At 43.6% G+C, this 27,047-nt stretch overlaps 2 protein-coding genes across 2 annotated transcripts in view; both read right to left on the bottom strand.

The window, feature by feature from the left end:
* Positions 1-2,806: 2,806 nt before the first annotated feature.
* The window catches only part of LOC308590286 (uncharacterized protein), a 43,620-nt gene continuing 19,379 nt past the window's right edge, over positions 2,807-27,047 (bottom strand). The window contains exons 2-6 of the mRNA XM_081200187.1: positions 14,575-15,069; positions 13,881-13,962; positions 12,165-12,247; positions 11,725-11,851; positions 2,807-5,826 (exon numbers count right to left, since the gene is read on the bottom strand). Coding sequence (XP_081056313.1) covers positions 3,224-5,826; positions 11,725-11,851; positions 12,165-12,247; positions 13,881-13,962; positions 14,575-14,988 — 3,309 coding nt within the window. The 5' untranslated portion in view covers positions 14,989-15,069 and the 3' untranslated portion in view covers positions 2,807-3,223. The remainder of the gene's footprint in view (positions 5,827-11,724; positions 11,852-12,164; positions 12,248-13,880; positions 13,963-14,574; positions 15,070-27,047) is intronic.
* On the bottom strand, positions 15,182-22,691 carry LOC308590270 (uncharacterized protein). Its single transcript, XM_081200120.1, has 2 exons — positions 17,120-22,691; positions 15,182-16,857 (listed from the first exon to the last, which is right to left on the bottom strand). Exons 1-2 carry the CDS (start codon positions 22,661-22,663, stop codon positions 16,609-16,611), a joined length of 5,793 nt encoding a protein of 1,930 aa, XP_081056246.1. The 5' UTR covers positions 22,664-22,691; the 3' UTR covers positions 15,182-16,608.

Genomic DNA, 27,047 nt, shown 5'->3' with positions numbered 1-27,047 from the left:
ACCACGATCAAGTCCAACTGCCACTTCTGCCCTCGATATTGTACATTGAAGGTTCCCACCCCCATCGTGGGGACCTTGCGTTTGTGGAAGTCTCCCAGAGGGTGAATGGGGCTGGCCTAACTTGGAGCCACCACTGGGACACAATTTCCTTAATGTCCATGCCAAGATTATGGACAGGGTTGAGCCTGTATCAAGCGCCAGGCGGCACGGGGCTGTCTCTATCTGTGCCTCGATGTAAATTTTGTCCGCATTAGAATGAGGCAACTGGTATACCTGACAGTCTGTGATCTTCGCCGAGTTGCCTTGGTGTGTCAGACCACGGGGCCTGGGACTCTTGGGTCGGCCATCTGGTTCGAGGCATCGGGCAGGGCAGGGTAGGCACGGCACACCCGGGCGATGTGTCCCACTTTTCTGCATTGTCGGCATTCTGCGTTGCGGAAATGGCAAGTCCTCTGCTCGTGGCTCTCCCCGCAACTTGCACAGTTCCCGTCTTCCGGACGAGGCTGTCGTGGTGGGCGTGCGGCTTATGTGCGCTGTTGCACTCAGTGCACGTCCTCCCAGTTGGATTCTGAGTCGTCGGTGAGGTCCTCATGGTGGATCCTTGGTTGGGACGACATGTTTGATTGGAATCCTTGCACTGACCTCTCGGCAGCTTCAGTTGCTAAAGCCTCCTCTAGGGCAGCCTGGAGCGTCAGGTCCTTCTTGGCGTAGAGGCGCCACTGCAGCTTCTTGTCTCTCAGGCTGCCCACGAGGCAGTCACGGAGCATGTTCTCCAGCTCTGTGACGTTGCAGAGCCAGGCAGCCTGGCAGAGGGAGGTCACATACCCGGCTATGGTTTCTCCGGAGACCTGCCGCTTTGCCTAGAAGGCATTTCGACACGCTACCACTGAGGGTTGTTGCGAGAAGTGCCCCTTCAGCCGTTCTATTATCGTGTCATAGGGAACGGTCGCAATATTTGTGGGAGCGAGGAGGACTCGGGCGATCTTGAACGTTTCTTCTCCACAGATGCTGAAGAAGGTTGCCCTCTTCTTGGCTGTGTCTCATGACGTCCTTTGCCTCCAGGAGGAACTGGAAGTGGGTGGCGTATCCTTCCCAGTCTCCTGAGGCCGGGCTGAATGGCATGAAGCGGTTGTCTGTCACCATTCTGGGTCCTTGGGTCCTGGAGCTGTAGCCTGGATGCGCGGTGCAATGCTGTGTTGCCAGTGGCGGCTGTATGCGGTGCACGGCAGACAGCTCAGCAGGATCCCACCTTCATCGCCAGTGAAATATATTCAGAGTCCTGTAGTGATTTCATGCTCTTTTTTGCAGCTTGTAAAACAGTGATTTAATTGCCCCCCCCAAACCTCAGGCTTTTATCTACATTATTTACACAATGAGTCCCGTCTGATTGGCTGATTCTGCTTCCCTGCTGGAGCCTGATTGGTCTTTTCCTGCAGCCAATCAGTTGTTGCATTCTAGGATCCTACTTGCCTATTGTTCTAGGATCCAAGCTTAGTACATAACAATCTCCTTCCTCCATGTCCCTAATTCTTAAATAGGCTTTATTTCAAAACAGGGTGGGAGGTAGAGATGGCTTAGTCTTCCAAACAACCCTTTATCCATTAGATAGTAGACAAGCTTCCCAGTGCAAGGAGAGGAAAGCAGACCTCTGAGCCCAACCTGGCCCCCCACCAAATGCTGCCCGCATGCCTTGAGGCCCCAAGATGAACAGAGGAAGGCCTGGGGGGCAGCTGCTGGCTGGGACTTTGATTGGGGCAGGGTGGGGGCACAAGGAGAGGGAGACAGGAAGACCGGCCAGGGGGTGGCACTGGGGGGATTTATTCACATTGGTTTTCTACCCAAAAGCCACCCCCCTGGCTGTGAGGAGGGTGGCGCCTCTTCCATGAATTCCTCTTCCACTCCCAGCCACTCCGCTCAAACCTTTGCTAAAATCCTGCTCTCCTCCCTCCTCTTAATCTCAGAGGCTGGGCTTTCTGTCTCATCTCAAGAACCGCCAAAGCGCCCACAATTGCCTCTTATCTCCCACCCAAACCGTCCACATCAATCCTAAGCGTCTCCAGTTCTGATTTCCATTTTTTGTCTTCTTTTCCAGCTTTTCAGACTTCTCCTCCCTTCCTTTCATGCAGATATCTAGTGCTTCTGTTTTCTTTGTCAGTGTCTCTGCTTTAGTGGTCAAATTTGTCACCATGTCACTATTTCTATCAATTTGGGCTAATAGCTTCTCCAAATTTTCCTTCATCTTTGCAATAAGTATTCTTGCTGCTGTTGTGGCGTACATAAAGAAAGTTCTGTCCTTCTTTGGCACCATTTGGCCGACTATGCCCAGGAGAAAGGCCTCTGGTTTCTTCAGAAAGGTATATTTAAATACCCTTTTCAGTTCATTATAAATCATCTCCCAGAAAGCCTTAATCCTTGGGCACGTCCACCAAAGGTGAAAGAATGTACCTTCAATTTCCTTACATTTCCAGCATTTATTATTGGGCAAATTGTAGATTTTTGCAAGCTTGACTGGTGTCATGTGCCACCTGTATATCATTTTCATAATATTCTCTCTAAAGGCATTACATGCCGTAAACTTCATACCCGTGGTCCATAACTGTTCCCAGTCAGCCATCATTATGTTATGTCCAACATCTTGTGCCCATTTAATCATAGCAGATTTCACCGTTTCATCCTGTGTATTCCATTTCAACAGCAAGTTATACATCTTTGACAAAATCTTAGTTTTGGGTTCTAACAGTTCTGTTTCTAATTTTGATTTTTCCACCTGGAAGGCAATTTTCTTGTCCGAATTATATGCCTCCATTATCTGATAATAATGAAGCCAGTCTCACACTTTGTTTTTTAATTTCTCAAAACTCTGCAATTTCAGGCTATCTCCCTCTTGTTCCAAAATTTCCCAATATTTCGGCCATCTGACCTCCATATTAAGCTTTTTCTGAGCTTTCGCTTCCATCGGTGACAGCCAATTCTCTTTAAGGGGCTGAGTAGATGAAATGTTTTCCTTCAAAAAGAAACAAACTTGTCCAAACGTGTCCTGATTTTGGCTTTTTCAGCCAGCTCTGTCTTTCTAAAAGGTCCAATTTTTTTTAAAAGAGCTTTAAAAATGAGACCAGACTTTCAAAACTCCTTCCAATCACACACTTGGCACTGATGATTCCTCCCCGTACGTATTCTTTGATGAAATGAGATTTCCTTTGTGACTGAAGCTCTTTCCACATTCCTAACACTGATCTGACTCCTTTGCTGTGTGTAATTTTTGATGGGCACGGAGACCTACTTTCCTGGTGAAGCTCTTTCCACATTCCAGGCACTGAAAGGGGTTTTCTCCTGTATGAATTCTTTGATGGGAAGTGAAACTTATTTTCCAGGTGAAGCTCTTTCCACATTCCAAGCACTTGAAGGGTTTCTCCCCTGTATGAATTCTTTGATGGGAAGTGAGTGTGGAGCTGTTAATGAATCTCTTTCCACATTCCAAGCACTGATACGGTTTCTCCCCTGTATGGATTTTTTTATGGAAAGCAAAACTTTGTTTCCAGCTGAAACTCTTTCCACACTCCAAGCACTGATAGGGTTTCTCCCCTGTATGAATTCTTTGATGGGAAGTGAGATCGTAGCTGTGATTGAAACTCTTCCCACATTCCATGCACTGATGGGGGTTATCCCCTGTATGAATCCTTTGATGGGAAGTGAGCTTGGCCCTCTGACTGAAGCTCTTTCCACATTCTACACACTGATAGGGTTTCTCCCCTGTATGAATTCTTTGATGGGAAGTGAGATCGTAGCTGTGACTGAAACTCTTCCCACATTCCACGCACTGATGGGGGTTATCCCCTGTATGAATCCTTTGATGGGAAATGAGCTTGGTCCTCTGACTGAAGCTCCTTCCACATTCCATGCACTGATACGGTTTCTCCCCTGTATGAATTCTACGATGGGAAGTCAGACTATAGCTGTGACTGAAGCTCTTTCCACACGCAAAGCAGTGATATGGTTTCTCCCCTTTATGAATTCTTTGATGGACAGTGAGACTTTCTTTCCTGGTGAAGCTCTTTCCACATTCCAAGCACTGAAAGGGTTTCTCCCCTGTATGAATCCTTTCATGGGAAGTGAGCTTGGCCCTCTTACTGAAGCTCTTTCCACATTCCACGCACTGATACGGTTTCCCCCCTGTATGAATTCTACGATGGGAAGTGAAACTGCTCTTTTGACTGAAGCTCTTTCCACATTCCATGCACTGATAGGGTTTCTCTCCTGTATGAATCCTTTGATGGGAAGTGAGATGGGCCCTCAGACTGAAGCTCTTTCCACATTGCACACACTGATAGGGTTTTTCTCCTGTGTGAATTCTTTGATGGGAAGTGAAACTGCTCTTTTGACTGAAGCTCTTTCCACATTCCAAGCACTGATAGGGTTTCTCCCCTGTATGAATCCTTTGATGGGAAGTGAAATTGGCCCTATGATTGAAGCTCTTTCCACATTCCAAGCACTGATAGGGTTTCTCCCCTGTATGAATTCTTTGATGGACAGTGAGACTTTCTTTCCTGGTGAAGCTCTTTCCACATTCCACACACTTACAGGGTTTATCCCCTGTATGAATCCTTTGACGGGAAGTGAGATGGGCACTCAGATTGAAGCTCTTTCCACTTTCCACACACTGATAGGGTTTCTCCCTTGTATGAATTCTACGATGGGAAGTGAGAGTATAGCTGTGACTGAAGCTCTTTCCACACGCAAAGCAGTGATAGGGTTTCTCTTTTGTATGAATTCTTTGATGGGTAGTGAAAATTATTTTCCTGGTGAATCTCTTTCCACATTCCAAGCACTGATACAGTTTCTCCCCTTTATGATTTCTTTGATGGACAGTGAGACTTTCTTTCCAGGTGAAGCTCTTTCCACATTCCAAGCACTGATACGGTTTCTCCCCTTTATGATTTCTCTGATGGACAGTTAGACTTTCTTTCCTGGTGAAGCTCTTTCCACATTCCACACACTGATAGGGTTTCTCCCCTGTATGAATTCTTTGATGGGAAGTGAAACTGCTTTTTTGACTGAAGTTCTTTCCACATTCCATGCACTGATATGGTTTCTCCCCTGTATGAATTCTATGATGGGAAGTGAGATGGGCCCTCTGACTGAAGCTCTTTCCACATTCCAAGCACTTATAGGGTTTCTCCCCTGTATGAATCCTTTGATGGGAAGTGAAATGGGCACTCCGAGTGAAACTCTTTCCACATTCTAAGCACTGATACGGTTTCTCCCCTGTATGAATCCTTTGATGGGAAGTGAGCTTAGCCCTCTGATTAAAGCTCTTTCCGCATTCCAAGCACTGATAGGGTTTCTCCCCTGTATGAATCCTTTGATGGGAAGTGAGCTTAGCCCTCTGATTGAAGCTCTTTCCGCATTCCAAGCACTGAAAGGGTTTATCCCCTGTATGAATCCTTCGATGTGCAGTGAGATGGGAGCTCTGACTGAAGCTCTTTCCACATTCCACGCAGTGATATGGTTTCTCTCCTGTATGAATCCTACGATGGGAAGTGAGGTTGTGGCTGTGACTGAAGCTCTTTCCACACTCCAAGCAATGATAGGGTTTCTCTTTTGTATGAATTCTTTGATGGGCAGCGAAACTCTGTTTCCAGGTGAAGCTTTTTCCACATTCCAAGCACTGATAGGGTTTCATCTCAAGGGGATTTCTTTGATGCGAAGTGGAATGGGAGCTCTGACTGAAGCCCTCTCCACAGTCTGAATCCTGATATGGATCCTCTACTGTGTGGATTTCGTTGTGGTCTCCCTTGTTCTTCATTTCCAATTCATCACCACCTGAAACTAAGAGGCAAACGGATTAGAGTCTCGGGAAGAAGTGCAGTCTCAAATTATGAAACAATGCTAATTAATGCTTGGGACAGAGGAAGATCTGAAGGGAGTTAGATATTATAACATTCCTTTTGTTCTGGAAAAATATCTAGTTTCGTATACAAATCTAGTTGAATATTAAATGTTTTCTCTCTCAGGTTTTTAAAAGTACAGCTTAACCTGGTAATGTCATTTTGTTCAAATTTAAATATGCATCTGTACTATCTTCATAAATAAAATGTGCTTTTATTGAAAAAGGTGGCCAAGGCGGGAAAGTTTGCTGTTAAAATTAAGATATATTCAATATGCTAAGTTGTTCAGTATGCAGTAATAAATGTAAACAAATTTTAAGAGCTGGAGAAATATCTGGGAACATTGACTCTGGACTGACTTGGTCATAGTCAGCTGCCTTGTGGTGGGCGATGTAAGAGTAGAGGAATAAAAATGGCAAACGTGAACTTCTTGGCATGTGACGAAGACACATGAGAGCAGAAGCAGCAAAGCAGGCTGGGAAGTGCTGGGACTGCACAATCATTTGGGCCTACTAAAGTTATTCAGGCCTGCTAACTGTTGAGTCACTCTGACATGTGACTTAGCCGCCATTTTCTCTGTGTGTTCTCTGAAAGATTTCAGTCAGAGTCAGTCTGCCTCAGTTGTGAGCAGAGTCAGTATGGAATCTCAGTCAACCTGTTTGGAACCATGTTGTTTATGAAGAAGTTTATTTTAACTCAGTAAAGCTCTTATTCTTTAAAACTCTGCGTTATTAATAAGGGATGCAGCTTCCAAAGAGTGACGGAGGATCTAGATATGGCCTAGAAGAAGAAGAGTTTGGATTCGTATTCTTTAAAACTCTGCGTTATTAATTTACGTTTCGTGTCAGGTCATGGGGCCCAGTGTTTTATGGATGGCAAATTGCTAAAGCTGGAGAATCAGGGTGCTGTTGGTGAGGACCTCAAAGGGACTGAAGGTCCAGTGGTGAGGCCGTGTACCAAAGAAGCAGACCCGGTGCAGCAAGGAGCAGAAGCCACGTCAGCTCAGCAACCTGAGGTTTATTAATCTTGGCAACACTGCCCAGATGAAACGTCTGAATGGTAAGAACTACCTGACTTGGGCTCTCAAGACTGAACTGGTTCTAAAACGTGATAGACTTTGGTCCTGTGTGGAAACTGGTTTGAATCCACAACCCTCTGAGAAGGAACGTGAAGAAGATGATAGAGCCCGAGCGCACATTTTGTTGGCTCTAGAGGAATCACAGGTCCTGCACATTGTGATCACCAATAGTCAGCATGGATTTCTGAAAAATAAGTCATGTCAGACTAACCTGATCTCGTTTTTTGACAGAATTACAAGCCTGGGAGATGAAGGGAACGCAGTGGATGTAGCCTACCTTGATTTCAGCAAGGCATTTGACAAGGTCCCCCATGATATTCTTGTAAAGAAGCTGGTCAAATGCGGTCTTGACTATGCTACCACTCAGTGGATTTGTAACTGGCTGACTGACCGAACCCAAAGGGTGCTCATCAATGGTTCCTCTTCATCCTGGAGAAGAGTGACTAGTGGGGTGCCACAGGGTTCTGTCTTGGGCCCGGTCTTATTCAACATCTTTATCAACGACTTGGATGATGGACTCAAGGGCATCCTGATCAAATTTGCAGATGACACCAAACTGGGAGGGGTGGCTAACACCCCAGAGGACAGGATAACACTTCAAAACGACCTTGACAGATTAGAGAACTGGGCCAAAACAAACAAGATGAACTTTAACAGGGAGAAATGTAAAGTATTGCACTTGGGCAAAAAAAATGAGAGGCACAAATACAAGATGGGTGACACCTGGCTTGTGGTCCCGTCCAACTCTATAATTCTATGATTTTTGCACGGCAATTCTTATATAATGTATACTTGTGTCTGACTGCCATCTCTTCAAGGAGACAGAGACATGCTTTCAATGTGACACCAACTCTTTCCATATCTACTTGACCAGAGCGTCTACTGTGCACCAGGAACTACACCTTATTTTTCTCTCCATAAGACGCAGCAGACCATAAGACGCACCTAGTTTTTGGAAGAGGAAAACAAGAAAAAAAATATTCTGAATTTCAGATGCCAAAACAACAACAGGGATCGCTGCGCAGTGAAAGCAGCGATCCCTCTTGCTGTTCTGGCTTCTGGGATAGCTGCGCAGCCTGCATTCGCTCCATAAGACGCACACACACTTCCCCTTACTTTTTAGGAGGGAAAAAGTGAGTCTTATAGAGCAAAAAGTACGGTAATAGTGCCACTGTATTCTTCTCTGGTCAGACCTGTGTCCAGTTCTGGGCACCACAGTTCAAGAAGGACACTGACAAACCGGAAAGTATCCAGAGGAGGGCAACCAAAATGGTCAAAGGCCTGGAAACGATGCCTTATGAGGAACGGCTAAGGGAGCTGGGCATGTTTAGCCTGGAGAAGAGGAGGTTAAGGGGTGATATGATAGCAATGTTCAAATATATAAAAGGATGTCACATAGAGGAGGGAGAAAGGTTGTTTTCTGCTGCTCCAGAGAAGCGGACACGGAGCAATGGATCCAAACTACAAGAAAGAAGATTCCACCTAAACATTAGGAAGAACTTCCTGACAGTAAGAGCTGTTCGACAGTGGAATTTGCTGCCAAGGAGTGTGGTGGAGTCTCCTACTTTGGAGGTCTTTAAGCAGAGGCTTGACAACCATATGTCAGGAGTGCTCTGATGGTGTTTCCTGCTTGGCAGGGGGTTGGACTCGCTGGCCCTTCTGGTCTCTTCCAACTCTATAATTCTACATTGCAGAATTGGACTCTGCCAAACAATATTTGGATCATCTACGTCAGATACACCTGTCTGACAGTGCTGGTTCAATAATTGGACTAACTAGGAGACTGTATAGAACAGTGCTGCCTGAAGGCGGATGTTTAACTACACACCTCCAGACTTTGCACATGTTATTCCTCCAGTTGCAAAGGAGAGATAAAAGATTTCCAGACCTGGATCAAGTCTATATCCTGCTATCCAGTCTCCCACCAAGCTTTAATATTGTGATAGCCTCTCTTGAAAGCATGAGGCAAGAAGATTTATCAATGGTGTATGTAACAGCCCGTCTACAGGAGGAATCTGAAAAGCGCATGGAAAAGCTGAGTGAGAAGGCAGACCAGAGGAGTTTGCGTCGCCCTGCTAACCAGAAACCCTGATGCTCAGGAGATGGGACCGAAGAACGCTCCACGGATCGTGCCGTGTTGGCAAAGAAATGCTATTGGTGTGGGAAGCTCAGGTACATGAAGAAAGATTGCCATGTGAAATACCCAGGAAAAGCGAGCGATCCACGTGAGACAGAAAAGTGGACGCATTTCGTCTCAGCCGCCGCAAGAAAAGAAAATTTCTCCAGACAACTACATCTTGGACTCTAGCTCTGCCAGAATCATGATGAACAGCCCTGACTGCTTTACAACACTCAGCAATTTGCCAAAAGGCAAGGACAGCATTTGTCTTGCTGATGGGCGGCATTGCCCAATCTCAGGTATAGGTACGTGTTATTTGCCATGCCTAGATGCAGAACTGAGGGGTGTATTGTTTGTTGAAGAACTAGATTTTTCTTTATTGTCAATTTCATGCCTTACAAATGTTGGATTTGAATTTATTTTTGTGGGTGATGAGTGTTTTATTAAGAAGCAGGGCAAGGAAATTTCTTCTACAAAAATGGTGGATGGCTTGTACCCTTTACAGCACTCTCCGCCAAGTGATGGGGTCACAGAGAGACCTAAAGCTGGAAAAAATGATGTATTCATAACTGAACTATGTCAGCAAAACTCTAATTTCCTGCAACAACCTTGTAACAATCATTATTGTTACTATATGACAATAACAAGAAGATGAGGAAAACAATAAAGAGAAGATTGAACAGAACTGTGAACATTAAAGCAGCAGCAAGAGAGATGTTTGGATCCCTTTCTGAGCTTGAAGCATGGGTACCCCCAACAAAAATTTAAAAATTTGGCTGTGTAATTTGGTACTAATGTGATTTGATTGGTTTGTTAATAAAAATTATATTTTAAAAAAAAGGGAAAATGGAGTTGCAGAGAGACGTGTGGGTAACATGCAAATTGTAAAGGACAGCTTGTTAACTGATGCTGGATTGCAAAATGATGCAAAGCTCTGGGGAAAAGCTCTCCTGACTGCCAATGTTTTAGTGAACCGTACTTTCACTACTGCCACGGGTGATGTGCCCTACAGAATGCTTTTTGGGAAGGAACCGGATTACACAGGTTTACATGTGTGGGGGACTTGGGCTTCTGTTCATATCCCCAAGTCTCTGAGACACAAAGGTGAGCCTAAAACCAGAGTGCTACGTTTCATTGGCTATCAGGGCTATTCTAGCAGGTCTTATCGTTTTGCTTTGGGATGTGGCCAAGTAGTAATTTCACAAAATGCTGAATTTGCTGAACAGGATAGGTGGGAACAGGTTCATGCCAATCCTAGTATTTTAATTCCTCTCTCAGGACAGCCACAGGAGCCTCTCAGGCAGCCAGCTGCTGAGGAAAGGATAGGAAGTGGGGAAAATTTGCCCTCAGGCACTGACACTTTACAAAGTGCCACAAGCAGTGAATCAGAGGAATCAGTGAATCAGTTGTGAGCAGAGTCAGTATGGAATCTCAGTCAACCTGTTTGGAACCATGTTGTTTATGAAGAAGTTTATTTTAACTCAGTAAAGCTCTTAATTCTTTAAAACTCTGCATTATTAATTTACGCTGCGCGTCACTTCGATGTGCTGAAAAACAATTTGCATATATTGAACAAATGTGTGTAGCAGCTGCCAAATTTAAATTTCTTTAGTGGCTAAAAATTTATTTATGATGTGCATCACCTTAAACCAATTTGGATGTTTTTTTAAATTCTCGACATCACAGAGTGCAGCAGAAACTTATCATGTAGGCATTAGTATCATTATTCAAGTTTCCTTACAGTGGCACCTCGGTTTACATAACCTTCAGGTTACAGACTCCGCTGACCGAGAAATAGTAACTTGGGTTAAGAACTTTGCTTCAGGATGAGAACAGAAGTCATGCAGCAACAGCGCAGCAGCAGGAGTGTTACCTGAGGTTAAGAACAGTTTCAGGTCAAGAACAGACCTCCAGAACGAATTAAGTTCTTAACCCGAAGTACCACTGTACTTACATGTTACATTACTGTGAGAAGTTACAGGGGACGAGGCAAGGGGCCTTCTCGATAGGGGCACCCACCCTGTGGAACGCCCTCCCATCAGATGCCAAGGAAAGAACTATGCAACTTTTAGAGGACTTCTGAAGGCACCTCTGTATGGGGAATTTTTTAATGTTTGATGTTTGATTATGTTTTTCTATTTGTTGGAAGTTGCCCAGAGTGGCTGGGGCCACCCAGTCAGATGGGCAAGGTAAAAATAATAAAATTATCATTATTGTTACTACAGGGTTCACTGCCTGAGATTCAAAAAGCCTGGCTCTGTTTTGGGATGGAGTTTGTTTGGTTCAGTCGTAGAATCTGTGCCATCTCCAATGTCAAGCGACTCTTTGGTCAACCAGAGAGAGACAGAAGCAAGAACAAAAGCAGGAAACTTGACTGAAGCTACTTCAACACCTCAAATCACTCTGAATCCTACGTTTAAGAAGGCCTGGGCAGTTCAGACAGCCCGATCATGGTTTTAAACGGCAGAACTGGAGGAAGAATATTCACAGGGAAAACAATCAATAGCCATCCATCCAAGGTTTGCCGTGGGAGTGTTAACATCCCAGGTGCTGTTGAGCCCCATCGAAATATCAGAGGTTCGTCACATAGAGAGATGTCTTGAATTACAAAACAGATAGGATGATCCAATAGGGAGCCTTACCGAGAGAGTCCAAGATCCCACGATTCTCCTCCATGACTTCCTTATGGAGAGCTCTCTGGTCGGGATCCAGCAACGCCCACTCCTCGTCTGTGAAATGGACAGCTACATCTTCAAAGCACACTGGACCCTAACAGAACAGGAAAAAGGCTGTCCTCTTAGAGAACATTCACTTGGCTCTGTTGTTGTCTACAGCGGCCAGACCCCTCTCTGCCTTCCTCATCCCTCCTCTCTCCTGCTGCAGCTTCTGCCTGGGAGTCTGGGCTGCTCTCTGCCACAGACTCCCTCTGCTCCCTGAGCCCTCTTCCCTCTCCAGCTTCAGACCCCTCCCCCCCCCAGTCAGCTCCCTCTTCTCTGGCTCCTCCCACCATTCCTCTGCATCCAACTGTGTCCAGCCAGTCTGCATCCAAGCAGTCCTTCCCCACAAGGCTCCTTCCCCCTACCTGATCTGGGTCCACAGCTGCTGCCTCCCCTCCACCACCATGAAAAGATGAAGGAGCAGGTCTGGGTGGCATCATTCCGTCACCTGGGAGAGACCAAGGTAAGTGGAAACCGTGAGCGCCTGCTTCTCTCAGAGGTGAAACAGTGCATCTCTCAGTACAGATGGGGCTTCGTCCAAGTCTCCCCTGCTAGCTTCCGGTTCCACTCTGCTTTAATGGAGGCAGCGGGAGATCGTTGGCAAAGGAAAAACAAGGATGACTGAGGGTAATTCTCCTTGCAAGTTTCCCCCAGGAACAGGGGGGAACGGGCTTCACTCCCAGTTCGTCTTGGTACCTGGCTCCGGCTCCGGCATGGATTGCGAGCGGCAGGGAGGCGCTGAGTGCAAAAGCCCTTGGCCTGCCAAAAACCCTCCTTCGCTGCCATTAAGAAGCAGAAATTCTCCTGTCAATCAGAGCTCAATTTGGACTAATGTACAGGCGTTGCTGGAAGAGATGAGATCATAAACTGCGGAATTGAACCAGCTGCAAGGTCTTTAAGGTTTGAATTTGAGAATAAACTTCCATTTGCTGCACAAGACAGTGAGTGGGGGGAGGGGAGCCTATGGCTTCTTTATATAAAGTTTTCTTCCCTACATTAATGAATTGGTAGCCTGCGATTGAATACTAGTTGAAAATATCTATGTACAGGTGAGCAGAGATGAAACTGGATTGCAGATATGGAATATAACATCAAATGGATCTGTGTGTGTGAAAACAAAAAGGAAAAAGGGAGGGAAGCTCTATTTTGCAAAATGTTTACGCTGGAAAATTAGAGGTGACTCTTCCCCATCCTTTATTATATACAGACTGAACTGATTAATGCTAAAAGGATGTGGAATTTAATTTAATTGGATAAATGCGCATTTATCTTAGGCCAGACAGAGGGATGTAAGGAATCTGAAAATTGTGCAGGAGCTGATAAGGTTCATTACTGAGTCAATTGCAGTTCTGACCGATCCCTCTCCTTCCCAGGCAGAGAAGAAAAATGGCAAAAACTGATTATTTATTGGGATAGTGCGATTTTTGCAGCTGCTGTTAAAGTTGCCAAACAACGAAGCACAGGACAGAGCGATGGAGAATTTCTGAAACCACAATGGGATATTAGCTCCGCCCAAGGAATGATGGAGAACAGCAATAACCAGGAAAAGATAAAATATTTTACAAGGAAGGAGAAAAACATCACGAACAGAAAGATTGCCACAAACGGGAAGAGTAAGGATACAGCTGGAGTGCCTCACTTGTAGTTTTATATATTATTTGTATAAAGGATTCTTATCTTGACAGGAGGGTAATTGAAATTAATAAGATTTTGGAATGCAGAAATCAAGAAAATCATCAAACCATCAGTTTTAGCATGCGGGGGGGGCACCTATATTATATAATTTGGTATCTTAAAGATTGGTATTAGTAATTGTATTGTAATTTCACATTGTTATAATAAGGCTATTATTGGACTGTAATTGTGAACTAATCAAATTAATATCGGAAACGTCTCCCCTGCTGAGTACATTTGGACATTTGTACCCATTTCATATAATAGTTGTGCAAAAATACATCTCTCCCCCCCCCGAGCTCTGAGCTCCAGGTGTCTTCCCCCAAAAGATGTAAAGAAATCACAGATTAGTTTCAAAACCAAGAGAATGTGACAAAACGGGGGAGAAAACACTCCTTCCTCCTTACCCTGAGGCCTCACTCTGGCGTCCAACGGAGTCTTCTCTGCCTCAGAAGAATCAAGACCCATTTCTGCCAAAAGATCCTTCCTCTGAAAGAGCAACAAGGATTCAAAACAGAGAATGGGGAGAAGGGTTAGAGAAGGAATGGCAGAGGCAAGCGCTTTCGGGGAAGAGAGGTGAAAGCTGCTTCCTGCTTCTGCTAGACTGGTGTCTGGGGTTGGCTGCCAGGACCATGAAACATTGGTCCTCAAGGATCTTCACTGGCTCCCAGAACGTTTCCCAGCACAATTCAAAGTGTTGGCCTCAAAGGCCCAGTATACCCAAAGGAGCGTCTCCATGAACTGAGGTCCAGTTCCGAGGGTCTTCTGCTGATTCCCTCACTGTGATAAGTGAAGTTACAGGGAACCAGGCAGAAGACCTTCTCCACAGTGGCACCCACCCTGGGGAATGCCCTCCCATCAGGTGATAAGGAGATAAAAAACTGCGTAACTTTTAGAAGACATCTGATGTCTTCTTATGCTTTTATATGTGCTGGAAGGCACCCAGCCACATGGGTGTCATTAATAATAATAATAATAATAATAATAATAATAATAATAATAAGCTTTCCTAAAAAGGAGGGGCCATTAGGAAATGATTTGGGAATACTCTCCCTCCTCTTTGGAGCCCCTTGGGAGTATCCAGAGGAAAGTCTCTCTCACCTGCTGCTCTGCCTGCTTCCTCTCCTCTGCCTGACTCAGGAGGAAACCTTCGGCCAGAGCCACCGCCTGGGAACTGGTCTCCGCTTCGCATTCCCTCACCCAGTTCTCCATCTCCTCTGGAAGGACAGCCAGGAACTGCTCCAAGATCACCAGGTCCAACATCTCAGCTTTCGTGTGCCTTTCTGGCTTCAGCCACTGATGGTCAAGGTGGTAGAGTTGACTGCAAACGTCTCGAGGTCCTTTGGCCTCCTGGTAGCAGAACCGCCTGAGCTGCTGGCTCTGCACCTCTGAGCAAGGGGTGTCCTCCTCACCCAGGATCTTCTGCATGGAGTTTTCCCAGGATCCCCCACTGCTCCCAGTTTCCATGGCATGGCCTCTTCCTGCTTCAGGGCCAGCTGAGTCTTGCTCATCCATCTCTGTTCTCAGGACACCTCCAGGAGATCGGAAGGAGCCCCTTGGTCCTCTGCCAAGTTCTAATGGAAGGTGCAGCAAATCCTACGAATCAAACACATTCTTCTATTGTAAGATCAAAGCACAGGCAAGAGAAGAAGAGTGTTCCCTGAGGAAGTGTAGGGAGAGAAGGAGGAGGGAGAAGTCCTAACTGTGAGTGACAAGTGAGTGTAATCTGGAGTCAAGGCAACGGTGGGGGTCCCTCCCCTCCCCACTTCATAGTCCAGAGCTTCGCCCCAACCCAGCCATATCTGCTTGGGTGGCTTGGTGAGCAGCAGGGCCCATGTCTAGCTCCAGCCACCGTCCCTTGGGGACTTCCTGCTCTGGATCCGAGGGGACGGTGGCAAGGCCCTCTGGGTGGAACTGCCCTGGAAGACGCCTCGGAAACTGGACTTTCAGTCAAAAAAAGAATTAGGGAGGGGAAATGGCCGACATACAGAGATTTAGTAATAGAGAGAGAAGGGAAGCTTCGTGGTATTTCCCTCTTAATATACTTTTCTCTCATAATAATGTCCCTCTTAATATACTTCTCCCTCACAATTATGTCCCTCTTAATATACTTCTTCCTCATAAAAATGTCCCTCTTAATATCCTTCTCCCTCACAATTATGTCCCTCTTAATATACTTCTCCCTCATAATAATGTCCCTCTTAATATACTTCTCCCTCATGTCTCTCTTAATATACTTCTCCCTCATGTCCCTCTTAATATCCTTCTCCCTCACAATTATGTCCCTCTTAATATCCTTCTCCCTCACAATAATGTTCCTCTTAATATCCTTCTCCCTCACAATAATGTCCCTCTTAATATCCTTCTCCCTCATAATAATGTCCCTCTTAATATCCTTCTCCCTCATAATTATGTCCCTCTTAATATGCTTCTCCCTCATAATTATGTCCCCCTTAATATCCTTCTCCCTCACAATAATGTCCCTCTTAATATCCTTCTCCCTCATAATTATGTCCCTCTTAATATGCTTCTCCCTCATAATAATGTCCCTCTTAATATACTTCTCCCTCACAATAATGTCCCTCTTAATATCCTTCTCCCTCATAATAATGTCCCTCTTAATATCCTTCTCCCTCATAATAATGTCCCTCTTAATATCCTTCTCCCTCATAATAATGTCCCTCTTAATATACTTCTCCCTCACAATTATGTCCCTCTTAATGTCCTTCTCCCTCATAATAATGTCCCTCTTAATATCCTTCTCCCTCATAATAATGTCCCTCTTAATATACTTCTCCCTCACAATTATGTCCCTCTTAATATACTTCTCCCTCATAATAATGTCCCCCTTAATAACCTTCTCCCTCATAATAATGTCCCTCTTAATATACTTCTCCCTCACAATTATGTCCCTCTTAATGTCCTTCTCCCTCATAATAATGTCCCTCTTAATATCCTTCTCCCTCATAATAATGTCCCTCTTAATATGCTTCTCCCTCATAATAATGTCCCTCTTAATATCCTTCTCCCTCATAATAATGTCCCTCTTAATATCCTTCTCCCTCACAATTATGTCCCTCTTAATATACTTCTCCCTCACAATTATGTCCCTCTTAATATACTTCTCCCTCACAATCATGTCCCTCTTAATATCCTCTCCCTCATAATAATGTCCCTCTTAATATCCTGCTCCCTCATAATAATGTCCCTCTTAATATACTTCTCCCTCACAATTATGTCCCTCTTAATATACTTCTCCCTCACAATTATGTCCCTCTTAATATACTTCTCCCTCACAATTATGTCCCTCTTAATATACTTCTCCCTCATAATAATGTCCCTCTTAATATGCTTCTCCCTCATAATAATGTCCCTCTTAATATACTTCTCCCTCACAATTATGTCCCTCAATATCCTTCTCCCTCATAATAATGTCCCTCTTAATATCCTTCTCCCTCATAATTATGTCCCTCTTAATATGCTTCTCCCTCATAATTATGTCCCCCTTAATATCCTTCTCCCTCACAATAATGTCCCTCTTAATATGCTTCTCCCTCATAATTATGTCCCCCTTAATAACCTTCTCCCTCATAATAATGTCCCTCTTAATATACTTCTCCCTCATAATAATGTCCCCCTTAATAACCTTCTCCCTCATAATAATGTCCCTCTTAATATACTTCTCCCTCACAATTATGTCCCTCTTAATATCCTTCTCCCTCATAATAATGTCCCTCTTAATATCCTTCTCCCTCACAATTATGTCCCTCTTAATATCCTTCTCCCTCACAATTATGTCCCTCTTAATATCCTTCTCCCTCATAATTATGTCCCTCTTAATATCCTTCTCCCTCATAATAATGTCCCTCTTAATCTCCTTCTCCCTCACAATCATGTCCCTCTTAATATCCTTCTCCCTCACAATTATGTCCCTCTTAATATACTTCTCCCTCACAATAATGTCCCTCTTAATATCCTTCTCCCTCACAATCATGTCCCTCTTTATATCCTTCTCCCTCACAATAATGTCCCTCTTAATATCCTTCTCCCTCACAATTATGTCCCTCTTAATATCCTTCTCCCTCACAATAATGTCCCTCTTAATATCCTTCTCCCTCATAATAATGTCCCTCTTAATATACTTCTCCCTCATGTCCCTCTTAATATCCTTCTCCCTCATAATAATGTCCCTCTTAATATCCTTCTCCCTCATAATAATGTCCCTCTTAATATCCTTCTCCCTCACAATAATGTCCCTCTTAATATCCTTCTCCCTCATAATAATGTCCCTCTTAATATACTTCTCCCTCATGTCCCTCTTAATATCCTTCTCCCTCATAATAATGTCCCTCTTAATATCCTTCTCCCTCATAATAATGTCCCTCTTAATATCCTTCTCCCTCATAATAATGTCCCTCTTAATATCCTTCTCCCTCACAATAATGTCCCTCTTAATATCCTTCTCCCTCATAATAATGTCCCTCTTAATATACTTCTCCCTCATGTCCCTCTTAATATCCTTCTCCCTCATAATAATGTCCCTCTTAATATCCTTCTCCCTCATAATAATGTCCCTCTTAATATACTTCTCCCTCACAATCATGTCCCTCTTAATATCCTTCTCCCTCATAATAATGTCCCTCTTAATATCCTTCTCCCTCATAATAATGTCCCTCTTAATGTCCTTCTCCCTCATAATTATGTCCCTCTTAATATCCTTCTCCCTCATAATAATGTCCTTCTTAATATCCTTCTCCCTCATAATAATGTCCCTCTTAATATCCTTCTCCCTCATAATAATGTCCCTCTTAATATCCTTCTCCCTCATAATAATGTCCCTCTTAATATCCTTCTCCCTCATAATTATGTCCCTCTTAATATCCTTCTCCCTCATAATAATGTCCTTCTTAATATCCTTCTCCCTCATAATAATGTCCCTCTTAATATCCTTCTCCCTCACAATCATGTCCCTCTTAATATCCTTCTCCCTCATAATAATGTCCCTCTTAATAAACTTCTCCCTCATGTCCCTCTTAATATCCTTCTCCCTCATAATAATGTCCTTCTTAATATCCTTCTCCCTCATGTCCCTCTTAATATCCTTCTCCCTCATAATAATGTCCCTCTTAATAAACTTCTCCCTCATGTCCCTCTTAATATCCTTCTCCCTCATAATAATGTCCCTCTTAATATCCTTCTCCCTCATAATAATGTCCCTCTTAATATCCTTCTCCCTCATAATAATGTCCCTCTTAATATCCTTCTCCCTCATAATAATGTCCCTCTTAATATCCTTCTCCCTCACAATAATGTCCCTCTTAATATCCTTCTCCCTCACAATAATGTCCCTCTTAATATCCTTCTCCCTCACAATCATGTCCCTCTTAATATCCTTCTCCCTCATAATAATGTCCCTCTTAATAAACTTCTCCCTCATGTCCCTCTTAATATCCTTCTCCCTCATAATAATGTCCTTCTTAATATCCTTCTCCCTCATGTCCCTCTTAATATCCTTCTCCCTCATAATAATGTCCCTCTTAATAAACTTCTCCCTCATGTCCCTCTTAATATCCTTCTCCCTCATAATAATGTCCCTCTTAATATCCTTCTCCCTCATAATAATGTCCCTCTTAATATCCTTCTCCCTCATAATAATGTCCCTCTTAATATCCTTCTCCCTCATAATAATGTCCCTCTTAATATCCTTCTCCCTCATAATAATGTCCCTCTTAATATCCTTCTCCTTCACAATAATGTCCCTCTTAATATCCTTCTCCCTCACAATTATGTCCCTCTTAATATCCTTCTCCCTCACAATCATGTCCCTCTTAATAAACTTCTCCCTCATGTCCCTCTTAATATCCTTCTCCCTCATAATAATGTCCCTCTTAATATCCTTCTCCCTCATAATAATGTCCCTCTTAATATCCTTCTCCCTCATAATAATGTCCCTCTTAATATCCTTCTCCCTCATAATAATGTCCCTCTTAATATCCTTCTCCCTCATAATAATGTCCCTCTTAATATCCTTCTCCCTCATAATAATGTCCCTCTTAATATCCTTCTCCCTCACAATAATGTCCCTCTTAATATCCTTCTCCCTCATAATAATGTCCCTCTTAATATCCTTCTCCCTCACAATAATGTCCCTCTTAATATCCTTCTCCCTCATAATAATGTCCCTCTTAATATCCTTCTCCCTCACAATAATGTCCCTCTTAATATCCTTCTCCCTCATAATAATGTCCCTCTTAATATCCTTCTCCTTCACAATAATGTCCCTCTTAATATCCTTCTCCCTCATAATAATGTCCCTCTTAATATACTTCTCCCTCATAATAATGTCCCTCTTAATATCCTTCTCCCTCACAATAATGTCCCTCTTAATGTCCTTCTCCCTCATAATAATCTCCCTCTTAATATCCTTCTCCCTCATAATAATGTCCCTCTTAATCTCCTTCTCCCTCATAATTATGTCCCTCTTAATATCCTTCTCCCTCATAATAATGTCCCTCTTAATATCCTTCTCCCTCATAATTACGTCCCTCTTAAAATACTTCTCCCTCACAATTATGTCCCTCTTAATATACTTCTCCCTCATGTCTCTCTTAATATACTTCTCCCTCATGTCCCTCTTAATATCCTTCTCCCTCACAATAATGTCCCTCTTAATATCCTTCTCCCTCACAATAATGTCCCTCTTAATATCCTTCTCCCTCACAATAATGTCCCTCTTAATATCCTTCTCCCTCATAATAATGTCCCTCTTAATATCCTTCTCCCTCACAATAATGTCCCTCTTAATATCCTTCTCCCTCATAATAATGTCCCTCTTAATATACTTCTCCCTCATAATAATGTCCCTCTTAATATCCTTCTCCCTCATAATAATGTCCCTCTTAATATCCTTCTCCCTCACAATCATGTCCCTCTTAATATCCTTCTCCCTCATAATAATGTCCCTCTTAATATCCTTCTCCCTCATAATTATGTCCCCCTTAATATCCTTCTCCCTCATAATAATGTCCCTCTTAATGTCCTTCTCCCTCACAATTATGTCCCTCTTAATATCCTTCTCCCTCACAATTATGTCCCTCTTAATATCCTTCTCCCTCACAATAATGTCCCTCTTAATGTCCTTCTCCCTCACAATTATGTCCCTCTTAATATACTTCTCCCTCATAATAATGTCCCTCTTAATATCCTTCTCCCTCATAATAATGTCCCTCTTAATATCCTTCTCCTTCACAATAATGTCCCTCTTAATATCCTTCTCCCTCATAATAATGTCCCTCTTAATATCCTTCTCCTTCACAATAATGTCCCTCTTAATATACTTCTCCCTCATAATAATGTCCCTCTTAATATCCTTCTCCCTCACAATAATGTCCCTCTTAATGTCCTTCTCCCTCATAATAATCTCCCTCTTAATATCCTTCTCCCTCATAATAATGTCCCTCTTAATCTCCTTCTCCCTCATAATTATGTCCCTCTTAATATCCTTCTCCCTCATAATAATGTCCCTCTTAATATCCTTCTCCCTCACAATTACGTCCCTCTTAAAATACTTCTCCCTCACAATTATGTCCCTCTTAATATACTTCTCCCTCATGTCTCTCTTAATATACTTCTCCCTCATGTCCCTCTTAATATCCTTCTCCCTCACAATTATGTCCCTCTTAATATCCTTCTCCCTCACAATAATGTCCCTCTTAATATCCTTCTCCCTCACAATAATGTCCCTCTTAATATCCTTCTCCCTCATAATAATGTCCCTCTTAATATCCTTCTCCCTCACAATAATGTCCCTCTTAATATCCTTCTCCCTCATAATAATGTCCCTCTTAATATACTTCTCCCTCATAATAATGTCCCTCTTAATATCCTTCTCCCTCATAATAATGTCCCTCTTAATATCCTTCTCCCTCACAATCATGTCCCTCTTAATATCCTTCTCCCTCATAATAATGTCCCTCTTAATATCCTTCTCCCTCATAATTATGTCCCCCTTAATATCCTTCTCCCTCATAATAATGTCCCTCTTAATGTCCTTCTCCCTCACAATTATGTCCCTCTTAATATCCTTCTCCCTCACAATAATGTCCCTCTTAATATCCTTCTCCCTCACAATAATGTCCCTCTTAATGTCCTTCTCCCTCACAATTATGTCCCTCTTAATATACTTCTCCCTCATAATAATGTCCCTCTTAATATCCTTCTCCCTCATAATAATGTCCCTCTTAATATCCTTCTCCCTCACAATAATGTCCCTCTTAATATCCTTCTCCCTCACAATAATGTCCCTCCTAATATCCTTCTCCCTCACAATAATGTCCCTCTTAATATCCTTCTCCCTCACAATAATGTCCCTCTTAATATCCTTCTCCCTCACAATAATGTCCCTCCTAATATCCTTCTCCCTCACAATAATGTCCCTCTTAATGTCCTTCTCCCTCATAATTATTTCCCTCTTAATATACTTCTCCCTCATAATAATGTCCCTCTTAATATCCTTCTCCCTCATAATAATGTCCCTCTTAATATCCTTCTCCCTCATAATAATCTCCCTCCTAATATCCTTCTCCCTCACAATAATGTCCCTCCTAATATCCTTCTCCCTCACAATAATCTCCCTCTTAATATCCTTCTCCCTCACAATCATGTCCCTCTTAATATCCTTCTCCCTCACAATAATGTCCCTCTTAATGTCCTTCTCCCTCATAATAATCTCCCTCTTAATATCCTTCTCCCTCACAATCATGTCCCTCTTAATATCCTTCTCCCTCATAATAATGTCCCTCTTAATCTCCTTCTCCCTCATAATAATGTCCCTCTTAATATCCTTCTCCCTCATAATAATGTCCCTCTTAATCTCCTTCTCCCTCATAATAATGTCCCTCTTAATATCCTTCTCCCTCACAATTATGTCCCTCTTAATATCCTTCTCCCTCACAATAATATCCCTCTTAATATACTTCTCCCTCATAATAATGTCCCTCTTAATATCCTTCTCCCTCATAATTATGTCCCTCTTAATATCCTTCTCCCTCATAATTATGTCCCTCTTAATATCCTTCTCCCTCACAATCATGTCCCTCTTAATATCCTTCTCCCTCACAATTATATCCCTCTTAATATCCTTCTCCCTCACAATCATGTCCCTCTTAATATCCTTCTCCCTCACAATCATGTCCCTCTTAATATCCTTCTTCCTCACAATAATGTCCCTCCGATGTCCTTCTCCCTCACAATTATGTCCCTCTTAATATACTTTTCTCTCATAATAATGTCCCTCTTAATATCCTTCTCCCTCATAATAATGTCCCTTTTAATATCCTTCTCCCTCATAATAATGTTCCTCTTAATATCCTTCTCCCTCATAATAATGTCCCTCTTAATATCCTTCTCCCTCACAATCATGTCCCTCTTAATATCCTTCTCCCTCACAATAATGTCCCTCTTAATATCCTTCTCCCTCACAATCATGTCCCCCTTAATATCCTTCTCCCTCACAATCATGTCCCTCTTAATATCCTTCTCCCTCACAATCATGTCCCTCTTAATATCCTTCTCCCTCACAATCATGTCCCTCTTAATATCCTTCTCCCTCACAATCATGTCCCTCTTAATATCCTTCTCCCTCATAATAATGTCCCTCTTAATATACTTCTCCCTCACAATAATGTCCCTCTTAATCTCCTTCTCCCTCACAATCATGTCCCTCTTAATATCCTTCTCCCTCATAATAATGTCCCTCTTAATATCCTTCTCCCTCATAATAATGTCCCTCTTAATATCCTTCTCCCTCATAATAATGTCCCTCTTAATATCCTTCTCCCTCACAATCATGTCCCTCTTAATATCCTTCTCCCTCATAATAATGTCCCTCTTAATATCCTTCTCCCTCACAATCATGTCCCTCTTAATATCCTTCTCCCTCACAATCATGTCCCTCTTAATATCCTTCTCCCTCATAATAATGTCCCTCTTAATATCCTTCTCCCTCATAATAATGTCCCTCTTAATATCCTTCTCCCTCATAATAATGTCCCTCTTAATATCCTTCTCCCTCACAATAATGTCCCTCTTAATGTCCTTCTCCCTCATAATAATGTCCCTCTTAATATCCTTCTCCCTCACAATCATGTCCCTCTTAATATCCTTCTCCCTCACAATCATGTCCCTCTTAATATCCTTCTCCCTCATAATAATGTCCCTCTTAATATCCTTCTCCCTCACAATCATGTCCCTCTTAATATCCTTCTCCCTCATAATAATGTCCCTCTTAATATCCTTCTCCCTCACAATCATGTCCCTCTTAATATCCTTCTCCCTCACAATCATGTCCCTCTTAATATCCTTCTCCCTCACAATCATGTCCCTCTTAATATCCTTCTCCCTCACAATCATGTCCCTCTTAATATCCTTCTCCCTCACAATAATGTCCCTCTTAATATCCTTCTCCCTCATAATAATGTCCCTCTTAATATCCTTCTCCCTCACAATCATGTCCCTCTTAATATCCTTCTCCCTCATAATAATGTCCCTCTTAATATCCTTCTCCCTCATAATAATGTCCCTCTTAATATCCTTCTCCCTCACAATTATATCCCTCTTAATATCCTTCTCCCTCCTAATCATGTCCCTCTTAATATCCTTCTCCCTCACAATCATGTCCCTCTTAATCTCCTTCTCCCTCACAATCATGTCCCTCCGAATGTCCTTCTCCCTCATAATAATGTCCCTCTTAATATCCTTCTCCCTCCTAATAATGTCCCTCTTAATATCCTTCTCCCTCACAATCATGTCCCTCCGAATGTCCTTCTCCCTCATAATAATGTCCCTCTTAATATCCTTCTCCCTCCTAATAATGTCCCTCTTAATATCCTTCTCCCTCACAATAATGTCCCTCTTAATATCCTTCTCCCTCACAATAATATCCCTCTTAATATCCTTCTCCCTCATAATAATGTCCCTCTTAATATCCTTCTCCCTCATAATAATGTCCCTCTTAATATCCTTCTCCCTCATAATAATGTCCCTCTTAATATCCTTCTCCCTCATAATAATGTCCCTCTTAATATCCTTCTCCCTCACAATAATGTCCCTCTTAATATCCTTCTCCCTCATAATAATGTCCCTCTTAATATCCTTCTCCCTCATAATAATGTCCCTCTTAATATCCTTCTCCCTCACAATAATGTCCCTCTTAATATCCTTCTCCCTCACAATAATGTCCCTCTTAATATCCTTCTCCCTCACAATAATGTCCCTCTTAATATCCTTCTCCCTCACAATAATGTCCCTCTTAATATCCTTCTCCCTCACAATCATGTCCCTCTTAATATCCTTCTCCCTCACAATCATGTCCCTCCGAAGGTCCTTCTCCCTCCTCACTCTCTTCCAGTCCCACCTCCCTGGCCAGGGCCTGAGGTCCCTCTGGCTCCCTCCCGGACCCCCCAGCCTCTCTTCCCTCCCCTTCCCGCCTCCCGGGGCAGGGAGTTCCCCAGGCTTCCCCAGAGAGGAGACCCACCAGAGCCCGGCAGGCGAAGGCGAGGCCGGAAGGGACGTCAGAGGGGAGGAGGAGGAGGAGGAGCGGCCCGCCTTCCTTTCCTGTCCTCTCTAGGAAGCCAGCTCGGCGCCTCTTAACCCTTCTCTCTCCCTGCGGAGGAATCCGGGTGTCGCGTAGGCGCAGAGCTGCCCCTTCCGGGGGGGGGGAGGGAGGAAGCAGGACCTAGAACCCGGGACTGGGCGCGTGTGCGTGTGAAGGGGGAAACCGTGTCCGGGAGGAGGAGCCCGTCTCTCTGCCTGGGGCTTCGGGGCTGCGCAGGGGCGTCTGGGCGAGGGAGAGGGGGGTCTTGGGGGGGGGGCAGATGGGAGACCCGGGGTGTCTCTTCTCCGGGGGGGGCGAGTCTCTCTTGGGGGCCCCTGGGGGGGCTGCGTGGCAGAGAGCCCTGTCCCAGCAAGAGGGGGTCCCGGGGGGGCGGAAGGAGCAGCTGGAGGGGGCAGACATTGCCAGACATGGCTGGGGGGGGGCCATTCTGTGTTGTCCCATCTGCTGCTTTGTGTCTCTATTTCAGCCATAAATGTATGTTCTTTGATTTGCCTCGTTTCGAAAACTGGCATTTTGAAGCTTGGACCGTTAGGCCTGCACACCATCAGCTTTTACAGTGGTACCTCGGGTTAAGAACAGTTTCAGAGCGAATTAAGTACTTAACCCGAGGTACCACTTTAGCTAATGGGGCCTCCCGCTGCTGCCGGAGATCGATTTCTGTTCTCATCCTGAAGCAAAGTTCTTAACCCGAGGTACTATTTCTGGGTTAGCGGAGTCTGTAACCTGAAGCGTCTGTAACCCGAGGTACCACTGTACATACTTTACATTTGCTGAGGCAAAATCTCCACCCCTAACATTGCTTGCGGCAGTTCTGCCCTCGCCTGAATCTCCTCCATTTTTAAAGGAAACATGTCTCTTTCTTCTTGGACTCATCTCTCTCTCTCTCTCTCTCTCTCTCTCTCTCAGCCTTTATCTCTGCTGGATGAAGGGCAGCTGCCATTCTGGCCTCTTCTCTTTCTTTCTCTCCTTCAACCTTAGACAATTCCAATCTTAGCCTCATCATCTCTAATTCAATATATTAGGATTCTCCTCAGACGCAGCAGCTGGGTCATCCTGAGTCTCTCTGGCTTGGCGCTTGCTGGTCATTTTCTGACAGGAATTTTTTCTCTTTTTAATCAAAGAACTTCGCTCCTTTATTAAACTGGTTGTTCTGTGTCTCTGGGTACGTTTCTGTGTGGGTTTTTACTTCGTATCACGGCTCTCCCCCCCCCCCCGGCACCCTTGGGCCTGCTCCATTTGAAGTTTATTATTATTAATAATAATAATAATAATAATAATAATAATAATAATAATAATAATAATAATTTATTATTTGTACCCCGCCCATCTGGCTGGGTTTCCCCAGCCACTCTGGGCGGCTTCCATAGAAACCAAAAATACAGTAAAATATCACAGATTAAAAACTTCCCTGAACAGGGCTGCCTTAAGATGTCTTCTAAATGTCAGGTAGTTATTTATCGCTTTGACATCTGATGGGAGGGCGTTCCACAGGGCGGGCGCCACTACCGAGATATTAAGTTTGGGCATTTCTTCAAGTAGCAGTTTTGCGGAAATAGTCATCAATACATGCAAAGCATCTCCACAAACCAGTCATAGTGAGCTCAGCTAAAACCGAGCAGGCATCTGGCTCAGGAACAGTTTAAACTGCACAACTATAACCGGACATCCTGTGTGTTTGTGTGTGGACCATGTTCCTAGCAGCTAATCTTTATTGCTGAAAAGAGGCACTGATATTCCACTCCAAATCTATAATTCGTTAAAAAAAAATTCTTACAAGCACAGTCCACCTATACCAAACCAAAAACATTGTGCTCTCTTGTTATTGAATGGAAGCTATTTATCTGCCCTCTTTTCCTCCTCTCTTCTTTGCTCAGTCACTCCATTTTGAATCTTCCTTTCAAAACAACCATGCCTGTTTTGAGAAAACTTCAGAGATTTAGGAACTGGAGCACAATCATTT

Source organism: Podarcis bocagei, assembly GCF_964188305.1.
Source record: "Podarcis bocagei genome assembly, chromosome: 7".
NCBI lineage: Eukaryota > Metazoa > Chordata > Lepidosauria > Squamata > Lacertidae > Podarcis > Podarcis bocagei.
The sequence above is the reverse complement of the archived record's forward strand: the minus strand, read 5'-3'. Positions and strand labels throughout refer to the sequence as shown.

Bases quoted from the DNA above. Each gene is read 5' to 3' on its own strand.
- LOC308590270 (XM_081200120.1), bottom strand. From the start codon at position 22,663: ATGATTGTGAGGGAGAAGGATATTAAGAGGGACATGATTGTGAGGGAG. The intron at 16,858-17,119 runs GTTATTAAGGGG...GTGAGGGAGAAG, and splicing joins ACATTATTATGAGGGAGAAG to TATATTAAGAGGGACATTAT.